The sequence below is a fragment of the Hydra vulgaris genome, chromosome 01, assembly GCF_038396675.1.
Source record: "Hydra vulgaris chromosome 01, alternate assembly HydraT2T_AEP".
NCBI classification, from domain to species: domain Eukaryota; kingdom Metazoa; phylum Cnidaria; class Hydrozoa; order Anthoathecata; family Hydridae; genus Hydra; species Hydra vulgaris.
In genome coordinates, this window is record NC_088920.1 from 57,171,227 (window position 1) to 57,182,277 (window position 11,051).

At 28.4% G+C, this 11,051-nt stretch overlaps 1 protein-coding gene across 1 annotated transcript; it reads right to left on the reverse strand.

The window, feature by feature from the left end:
- Positions 1 to 2,905: 2,905 nt before the first annotated feature.
- LOC100215040 (universal stress protein in QAH/OAS sulfhydrylase 3'region) lies at positions 2,906 to 10,140 on the reverse strand. Its single transcript, XM_065788748.1, has 4 exons — positions 9,744 to 10,140; positions 4,326 to 4,415; positions 3,630 to 3,736; positions 2,906 to 3,510 (listed from the first exon to the last, which is right to left on the reverse strand). Exons 1-4 carry the CDS (start codon positions 9,805 to 9,807, stop codon positions 3,313 to 3,315), a joined length of 459 nt encoding a protein of 152 aa, XP_065644820.1. The 5' UTR covers positions 9,808 to 10,140; the 3' UTR covers positions 2,906 to 3,312.
- Between the last annotated feature and the right edge of the window lie 911 nt (positions 10,141 to 11,051).

Genomic DNA, 11,051 nt, shown 5'->3' on the forward strand with positions numbered 1-11,051 from the left:
CAATTTTTATAGATTCTATTTAAGAAACCTTTAGGTTACACAAAGCTGTAAAAATTAAAATCCTGTGGGTGGCATATTTTTAGAAAAGGCATTTAAAGGGGGCAAGGCTATCAAATTCATCAGATGTAACCTAGATGTTACATCTTATGATCGCTATCTCGTGAAACTTCTAGTTATGTAATTGAAATATATCTTAACAATTATTTAGTTTTCACTACATATATACATACATATATATATATATATATATATATATATATATATATATATATATATATATATATATATATATATATATATATATATATATATATATATATATATATATATATATATATATAATTATTATTATATTATATAAATTATTATGGACTAAATTTATTTTGTTTTAAAAGACTATTTCCATCATTAGTTTGACCATATTGAATATTGTGGATTTGTATATTAACCTCCTCTACTTAAAGACAAACGACAAGTTGAAAATGTACTTTAAAGAGCATCTAAATTAGTTCATGGATTACAAAGTTATGCATATTACCAAAAACTATTAAAAATTAATATGACAACCATAAGATACACTCTAATCCATGGAGATTTAATAAACGACTATAAATGGCCAAACAACTGCTATAATTGTCAAAAGATTTTTCTAAAAAACAGTTATAAGTTCTATTACAAGAGGACATTCATTTAAACTAAAAAAACCTTATTGTAGTTTGGCTTCTCGTCAAAACTTTTACACCTTACGGGTAGTCAACAAATTGAGCTCCCTTCCAGATGACGTTGTACATGCATCATCCTTGAGCAATTTTAAAAACAATCAGAAAATTATCTAAAAGATGAAATTATAATTTATGATTAAAGATTAGAAAAAATATCACATCATAATACATACATACAATAATAATAATAATAATAATGATAAATACTTAAAATTTTGGTGGAAAAGCTATCACTTTTTAATTTTAATTCATTTTAGTATTTTTATTTTGTAAGACAATGTACTTTTAGAGAACCCAAATACACCTGCAGCTTTTCATTGTGTCATTGTTTTACTAAAAACATTAATTACCACAATTTTTAATTTTTCTTTATTATCTTTCATATTTCTTTTTATAGTTACGCATCATTTTTAAACTTTGCTTAATTTATGATTTTCATTAATTTATTTTGCCGATTAGATTTTCAAAAGACACGTAGTACGTCCAAGAGGGCTGTTAAAACAATACGTGACACTTTATTTGGCATTTTTAGAGACCCCCTCCCGTATGTGACATCTTAAGAACACCCCCAACCCCTTTGTGACGTGACAAAGACTAAAACTCAGAACTTTCATAAGTGTGTATCTTCATTGTTACAATTCATTTAAAAAAATAATACAACAAAAAAGTTTAAAAAAGTGATAAATTTCTGCTTAAACCTAAATTTGTTCCCAAATCGGACTTTGACCAACAAGTATTGGGGTTTAATGTTCTTCAATTAATATTAAAGGCCAGTTGATGTCAGAGTTATCAACATTGTCCCGATAATACTACACAATAATAATCAAGTTTTTTTTGTCTGAATTTAAAAAGATACTCATGAGTTCATATAAATATTGAACAACTAAACGGTGAGGTTTAAACTTTTGAATATCACTCGATAATCCAATATTTGAGCTAACTGTTTTATATTTTTGCATTGATTTGATAGGTAAAAAATGAAGAACTTTGAATGCTTTGCCATGAGTGTTCGTACGACAATCCTTTGGGAAACTTTTTCGTACTATCTTGGGAAAAATTGTTTTGCTAAAAGACAAGTTTAAAAAGAGTCTTGCAAAGTTATTCTTTGTGTTATTACACTCAAACCTTTTTCTCCTTGGAACAAAGAAATTGATGGAGGAAAAAAATCAGTTGGAATAAGATGAAACAGTGGGTTGCGACGACGACCACAGCAGTTTTGATCGCTACATTTTACAATTTGTCAGAGAAAGTCAGTTTTGACTTTCTCTTTTACTTACACAACACTCTGCTCTAAACTGTTTTAACTGTATATATTTTTCACAGTTTGGTTCTATGTATTCGTTACCTTGTACTAATTTCAAATCCATCAATAACTTTACGGGACAAAATTTGCTTACTCAATAACTTTGTCGCTTGTTTCTTCCTTTTGAATTAAAATGGCTTCTAGAATGATTAAATATACATGACCAAGCAGAAGTACACTTCCTGCGAGATCATGGCTAAACGAAGCTATTCTCTCTACCCTACAAAATGCATTTCTGCAAGGAGCATCATTGGCCACAAACATGCCATCAAGGTCATGCTCTTTAATATAAGTCTTGGCACAATGAATAGTTTTTTTTGTTGTAATTAAAGAAATTAATTCTTATGGTGAATTTAGATAAATCTCTTCCAATCATTTAACATGTTTTTTTTTAAATGACAGTTTAATAAAAAACGCTCGCTAGTTGTGAAGTCGTTGCATATCATACTTTTAAATTTTTCAGTATTATATATAAATACCTCCGAGTTAGCAATTTAAACCAATTACGCAGCGGTAACAAATTTATTTTGATATGTTTTTGTTACATTACACTGTAGCAAACCAATCCCCTTCCCCATGTAATATTTGGTGACACTTTCCAATATCCTCTCCCTCCCCTAAGACTGTCATGTATTATTTTAACAGCCCCAAATGCGCCCCATGAAAATTGTCCAACTTTCCTCAACCCTGATTTCATAATATATATTCCACAAAATGTTAAAGAAAATTTTATGTCTTGTAATTGAACTTTTTATTTATATTGTAGAACATATCCCTTTCATTAAAAATGTAAAAAATAAATTTCTGGGAGAAAGAAGTTCCTAAGTAAATTCTTACGTTCAAAAATTTTGAAAATTAGAAAAACTATCAAAAATCTCTATATATGTCGTTAACTCCAAAGCGCAATTTTATGCAAGAAATACTTATTAATCTACACTGATTATTTCTTTAAACTATAAAATTATTAGAATCTGCTATTTATTAAGAAATTTTGCTAAGTTCTTTGTACAAATAAACTACAAATAAAAATTTGCTAAAATCAATAAAATGCAAAAAAGAAAAAAAGAAAAAAAAAACAAAAAAGAAAGATAAATATTTGATATAATAATAAATGTTAAGATAAAGAAATTCCAATGAATTCCAGAAAAAAATGTAGAAAAACTTATTTTAAATATTATAAGTGATATTAAAAAATATAGACCTGTAATATATACAGTATAGACTATATAATAATTACAAAGAAATAAATTATATAAGAATTAAAAGAAAAATTGAATAACGTATGTTTCAGACCATTGGAGGAACTATTGTAACAGGAACATTAGAATGATGGAGAACATAATCACTTACACTACCAATAAACGTACGTCTTAAAGCGTTTAAACCTCGCGCCCCCATAACTATGAGGTTTATTCCTTCTAAATTTGCAGCTTCTATGATAGCTTCACCAGGTTTACCGGTTGCGACAACAGTTTTTTTTGGAATCTACACATAAAAAAAACAAAAAAAACAAAAGCAACAACAACAAAAAAAACCAACATAAATACTTTCTATAAGTCTAATAGACTAAACGATCGTTTATTTAAATAAAAATTTTAAAATACTTTTGCAGATTCACATAATACTTCAAACTTTTCCATAATTTGTGAACTTTTTTTGTTTTCATTAACAATCGAATTTAACCATTCGTCTGATGGCAACACACAGGGCTCTATTGACAAAATGTACATAAAACGTACTTAAAACATTCAAGATTGAAAAACATACCAGATATCAAAAAATTGAATACAAATTGTATTAAAAACATACTAGGCTTTAGTGCTACAGAAACTAAAACTTAAAAGTGGACATGCCCATAAAGTACGTACGCAGTTAAACTGACTTGTGACTCTCCCTCGTGTACACAACAGTATGCTTTCAACAACCTCTCTCCTCCTCTACGTACGTACACATTATTTATCAAAAAATCAACCTTCCCCCTCTGAAGAAATTCTTTTTTTTTTAAATCAACATATCTGTTACATAGATGTCTATATTACATATCTATGTTACATTACATTATATTGATTTATTAAACTCATAAAATTCAATGCTTTTTTTTTTTAAAAAAAAAAAACAAGTTAGAAGAGATAAAAAACAAGAAAAAATTAAAATGTGTACATAGTTGCTGTCTTTTCAAGAAAGGGGTTTTGTACGTATTCATGCGTTAATAGGTTACCCCCTTCCCCATATCTGCATAAGTACTGTTTGGAAGACCCCAAACTCGATATTACAAATTAATATAGAAACGTCAAACATACCTGAAAAACTGAAGAGTGGAAGCTTTGGTGGTGTAGCACAGTGAACCAAAAGAAGAAAATCTCCTTTTTTGTGTATGTTCTCAATGTAAACTTAATGCAAATTATTTTATATATATATAAATATTTTATATGTCTTGGTATTATAACAAAGAAATAATTAAAAATAAAAAAGTTAGAAACTTTTCTCCCTTTAAAACTTTTTTTATAGTTTTACTATTTTTAAAACTTTTCCTAAATCTTTTTATAAATACACACATAAATAGACATGAACATATTAACATATTTACACACACACCTAATCTATGTAAACTAATTTCATTAAAATATTAACAAATTGTGTAAAATTAATTTTGAGCCTAAAAATATTTCTTTTTAATAATTTTGAATGTTCCTACTAGCCCTATTTAGAACCAAAAATGTGGAATGTTTTAAACACCTAACAAATATACTTTAAAATTTAATACAAATTTTTTTTTTCAATTTCGTTTAGTGACCTGAATATTGACAAAAATATGCTTGATAAAACTTTAAAAGTTTTGCCAAGCAGCCAGCAACTTTGCTTAAATATCTAAAGAAATATAAAATGTTGCTTTTGGTCTAAATAAATTATACAAAAAAATTTGACAAGCAAATATTGTGTTCCATATTTTTATGCACTATTTTATCAAATTTTGCTTTATCACAATCTGATAATCTATCAAAAATGGTGAGAGTTGGAATGACTTTTCTTCTGTTAAATACAAAGGACACCTATTAAATGTTTTAAATGCAATAAGAGCAACATCATTTTTTTTTACAAACAATTTTTTATAATTGAAGCGGTTAAATTGTGCATCAATTGTGTTTGGATATCTAAGCCAAAATCTTACATAAAATACCAAATAATTTTTATATGTGCCAAGTTGTACTCATCCATCTACCATAGGCATCAAACTACCTTACACTTTAAATTTGTATTAGCCCAGTAGCAAACATGTTTCTTTGGTGTTAAGTAGATACTGTTTAAATATTATCAAAATATAATTATAACAAATGGGTCCATATGATGCATAAAACACGCTTTCCACTGCATTCTTATGTTGTAGCAAAATTTCAAACCCTTCTTAATTATTCTTGATATATAAAATTGCCCAACTTTAACTAAACACTTTATTTTCTATCTTACAAAAATTACTAATAACAAAAGCCATAATTTTTGGAAAAAATCTATAACCTTGCATTAAAAATTCTATCTATCTCTTCTATCTTCATTAGATCCTCAAGTTTCAATGCAAAGAATCATACTTCATTTTCATATTTTGGGCTGTATAGCAAAAGATTTTAATGCATTTCAAAAGCATTATTTAATTAAACATCAAATCGGTGTAAAATAGCTTTAACCTCTATATCTTTGTCAACACTGTCTTCAACTTTTCGTCATCCTCGGACCATCATTAGTTATTGGCAGGTGTTCATTTTAATGACAGCTTTGACACACTCACATTTTTGCACAATAATCTTTTTTAAAGCTTATCAACGCTATGATCCTTGGGCTAAAGGACAGGTGTGGTGTTCATAGGAAGAATATCACGCTGCTTAGTTCTTCAATGTGTGGATAGGAAGGAAATTATCCACCAGAAGAGCTACATTCCTGTCCTATGCACAAAAAGAAGAGTCAAACTTCTTTACCCATTCCAAAAATATGTCTCTGGTCAACGTTTTAGCTGATTCCAATATATGCAAAGGAATTGTTTCATATACTTAAAAAATTGTAGGGTTTTAGATTTGCTAATAACAAACATGGGTAATGTTTTTGAGGAAAGAATTTTTTTTAAGATGCACTTGAATTTCTGTTAATAAAATAGCCCAGCATTCTATTTTCCCACAATACTTAAATACGTGTTTTAAATATTAGTATATGTTGATAAACTTTACTAACGTTATTTACAACATGTCAAATTTTATTATGCTTGCTGTGCTATTTAAGATATTTTACCTGAATTGTGAACAATTGCTTTAGCTGCAGCTGTAATAATTTTAGTTCTTTCACTGTTGGATAGATACAAATTAAAATTTTACTGATGAAATTTTATTTTTATCATCAAATGCTACCAATTAAGCAGGCCTCGGCAGGAGTAAATGAGGGCGAGAGCAGAGAAAAGCTCTCCTAAATCAAACATGGCAAAACACGCAAGCTGCTCCTCAAAATGAGAGCATTTTGTTTTTGCATGAGCTATCTGTTTATTCATTAAAAAAATTGCTTACTAAATACAAAATTTGGCTTTATACTTGTTACAAGCATATGTTTGTAATGTTACATGAATATAAACATAACAAACGCCATTTATTGTGCCTTGAAAAAATTCTTTAAACAAGCATTATCTTTTTGTTTTCACACTAGCTATCCATTTATTTATAAACAAAATTATTGGATAAAAAATTTTAACAAAGAGCTGTAAAAGTTTTTAATGCTTATAAAAAAATGTTTATATTTTATCAATATAATTTAAGCATTGCAGTTTATTATGCAAACAATTGTTTTTCTTTTAGATGACGTGTTTTTTATTTTAGTTACAATCATAATTATACTTTTGTGAAAAAAATATACAAGAGCCAAAAATTGCTCCAGCAAATCATTTTAGCAAATCATTTAAAGCTCTCGCTTCCCGTTGAGGGCTCTAAGTGTCAATGAGGTTTATGCAGCAATAAAAAATTAGGAAAATCAGCTGGTTTTGATGGTTTATGTATGGAAGCTTTGATATATGATGGAAAAAGGTTACATCTTCTAATTAGTATGTTTTCAACCTCTGTTTAAGGTGTGGGTATTTACCATCTAAGTTTTGTGAATCCTCAATTATTTCTTTTGTGAAGTGCAAAGTGGCCATCCTAACTGATGTGAATAATTACAGGGCGGTTGCACTACCCCCAGCTATATCAAAAATATTTGAAAATAATACATTACAAAAATAAATATATCAGACAATTTATTTTGTATCAGTTCTGTAACCTATTAGATCAAGGATTATCAAAAAATATTGAGAGTCTGCTTACATTATGTACAGTAACCAGGAAATGTGTATTAGTTAGCAGAAAGCTAAATCTCTTGCTTTTAATATAGGAAATAGTGTACCAAAAAGTGGTATTTTATCACCATTACTATTTAGGTTTTACATAAGTAATTTAATATTTAAAATTGAAAATATGTGTATTGGGTGCAATATAAGAGGGATTTTTCTAAACATTCTTGCAAATGCTGATGACATAGTACTTATAGCTCCATCTTGGTTCTCTCTGCAGAAATTGTTGAATGCAATTAATGACAAGACCTTATTAATTAATATGAAAAATAAAATTTAAAAATTAAAAATTGAGGACTTTTTTTTTTTTTAATGTTCTTTATATGTTTTTTATGGCATATATTGTTATTTTCACAAAAAACGTCGAATTTTGGCAAAATTTCCTAAACTTCTGAGATGAGGGGGTGGGGGTTAGTACTGCTGCCCAAATTATTTTTATAGAATAGCCCCTGCATTTTTAACATCCAAATCACTCTGGCTTCCAATGCTAAAGTTAATTCTCAATTAAACACTTCTACAGTTTGTGCTTCACAAAAGATTTCCATTATAGTTTTAACAAAGTGTTCTCCAGTTCTCTTTAATTTTTGCTAAGCTATTAAAAAGTGCTAAATAAGTGGTTTCAATTTTTCAAAACTCTAGAAAAAACTTTGAACTCTCTAACTATACTATGATTAGTCTTCACTCTGTTATTATTTTGTTTATATAAAGATTTTGAGATTATTAAATTATTTCTTTCTAACTGCAGTATAAAAGTTATTCTTGAAGGCCTACATTCTTCTTTATTTCAAGTAACTTTAAAGGTACCACAAGGTTCTATCTTTGCTCCTGTATTGTTTCTTTCCTACAATATTGATCTTCATGAAAATTTTACACCTAAAGTAACTCTATTTGCAGACAACTTAACTTAACACTCTTGTTTTGACAAGATCTTGAAAAATTTTTTACTTTTTGATTGCTTAGAACAAGCAGCTAATTTTTAACCTGATCTCTCTTCAGTAACAGCCTAAGGCTTGCAAAGGCTTATGGATTTAAAATCTACAATTTTTGTTAGACAGCAAAACTCATTTATTTACTAAAAAAAATTGCAATAATATTGGCACTCCTATATTGATGAATAACAACCCTTTTACTCTCAGACAAAGTCTAAAAGCACATTGTACATGTAAATAGACCTGCTTTATCTGCCAAGCTTGAGCCACTCATTGTTGTGAGGTTGCATTTCTTTATTTTTTCTACAAATGCTACCATGGTTAATGCTCAAACAAGCTATCATATGTATTACGATAAACCAAAACTCATTCTTGATTGGCTTCTTATTCAACAAGTTGCATCCTTTTACAGTATCTGTCCTTTCATGCTGTAAAAACTTTTATTAATCCAGTTTTTTTCCCTTGCACATCAAAAAAACAGGGCCAATGGCTAGATTTGCCTAAAGTCTCATTTAGCCAAAGACAGGGCAGGGACTGTGACCCCAGTCACTTACTAACTATTGGTAGATGTATGTATAGTGTTTTTTATAAGTTTATATTTGTATATAGTGCTTTTGTGTATTGATTTTTTATATATTTATAGTTTGTTTTTTGTTTATAAAGTTTGTGTTTTATTAAAAATATTGTTTTTTAATGGTAAGGTTGTATTTGAGTTTTTAGAACCACTCCCTCCCCTGTCTATCCAAGGTGAGGTGGGTTTGAGAGTTTTTCCTCTTGTGCCCTTTTCATGCTTTCAAACAGCATTTGTTATCCCTAAAAATTTCTTTTTTTTGATGCTAAATGGTATACATTTAGATATAAAAATACATTGATTTGACAATGATACTGAGTGGAAGGGAGCAACTATTGCCACCTGATGCCAAATAAACTTCTGTCCACCTAACCCAACGTATCTCTATCATATTTAATGATGATCTGGTAGAATTTATTTTTTATAAATTCGAAGAAAAAGTTCAAAGTTTCAATAAAAATTAAACTTATTTTTTAAATCTAGATTTTGAACATATTAGATGTTACTTTAGAGGCCCCTCTAATGCTTAATGCGCTTTAAAATACACTTATTTTTTTACCCTTTTATACATACTTAGACCTTTCTTTTGATACCAAGTTGTATGAATTTTGATGAGAATTGACAAAGTTATGATATTTTGAGTTAAGAAAAACTTGGTACTTAAAACGCTATAACTTTTTGTAGAATTGTTCGATTTTAATAATTTTTTCATCTTGAAAATGTTGTTTTCAAGGTCATTCCAATGATATAAAGGCACTGTGGAAATTTCTATTTTGTCTTATTTTATTCTCACAATTACAGTAAAGACATTGTGGTAATTATAATTACTTTATTAAAGTAATTAAAACAGTTAACAACTTACATTCAAAGGCTTTTTCTGCGTACGAGCTCCCATCAATCGCAATAAGAATTTTTCTACATTCCATTTTTTTTGTTTAGCCAAACAACCACAAGATAAGTATGTTCTTGATGCTTTTTATTTGAGTTTTAAAATTATTGAAATGTTTGTTGTTGAATTTATTTTGATTTTCAACATTTTTTTAAAGTTCTCCTACATTGATGATATCTCTGATTATTATCAGCGGTAAATTTCACAATAAAGAATGAAAAAATTTCAATTTTTTCGAATATCATTATAAAACGTTCACTTTAAAAGTTCACTGAAATCTCCAGCAAATAAGCATATTGCTTTGTTTAAATTTTGTCAGAACTATCCGAAACTATTAGTAACTAAATAGTATTATAGTTTGTTTTTTAAATGTTTAGCTAGAATCTATTGAATGAAATTCGTTGTATTTTTATGTATAATTTATTTAATATGCATTAAATATAAAATAGTTTTTAGTATTTTGTCGGTGCAAAATCAAATGACTCAACTTTTGCAAACACAAAATTGGAAGGCAATAAAAATTGAAAACGATTTTTTGGCAAAGTTTGAAATCTGTTAATAAAATTTGATATTTAAAATATTTCAACTTAAAATTGTTCTGAAATTGATGCTTCATTTACATATTGAGAAAACAAGCATCAATTACTATACTTTAAGTTCAATTCATTTTTAATAGACCATTTCCTCTAAAGAAAAGAACAAGAAAACTTTATTTACTTACTTCCGTATTCACTTTGACAAAAATAATAAAATAACTTTTTAAGATCTATGTATTTTTATATAAAAACCTTGTGATGACTCATTCTATTCAACAGGCTCGTAGGAACAAAAACTATATTAGGGGCGGGGGGGGGGAGAGAGGCGGGGGTGAGGAGTCTTAGGAAGAATGGGGGGGCAGTACTACCCCAAAATAGAGTTAAGGACCCTTTTTATTTTTTTTAGTAATTTTTTAAGTCGAGTTCTTCAAAATTATTTATTTGAAAAATTATTGGGGGGAGGGGGAAGGGCAAATGTCCCTGCTGCCCCTTCCCCTCCCCGGTTTCTACGGGCTTGTTCAAGAAAATATAACTTAGAGCCAACAATATCAAAAAAGTATGATCTTGTTTTGCTCCATTATGCTACGATAATTCAATCAAAAAAAAAATTCATCATTTTTATCTTCTCCCAAACTAAAGCATTTTCAAGAAAAATTTTAATCACGTGGAAAATCTTTGTTCCTACCACTTCTCATCGGTTTTTTTAAGCCTACTTAACAGGCGGAAAAAAAGGCAGTTATAACCA

Excerpts from the sequence above, each read along its gene's own strand:
- LOC100215040 (XM_065788748.1), bottom strand. The coding sequence starts at position 9,807 with ATGGAATGTAGAAAAATTCTTATTGCGATTGATGGGAGCTCGTACGCA. Across the intron at positions 4,416-9,743 it reads CGCAGAAAAAGCCTTTGAAT|TTTACATTGAGAACATACAC; the intron begins GTAAGTTGTTAA and ends ATTTGCATTAAG. Across the intron at positions 3,511-3,629 it reads TATTATGTGAATCTGCAAAA|ATTCCAAAAAAAACTGTTGT; the intron begins GTATTTTAAAAT and ends TTTTATGTGTAG.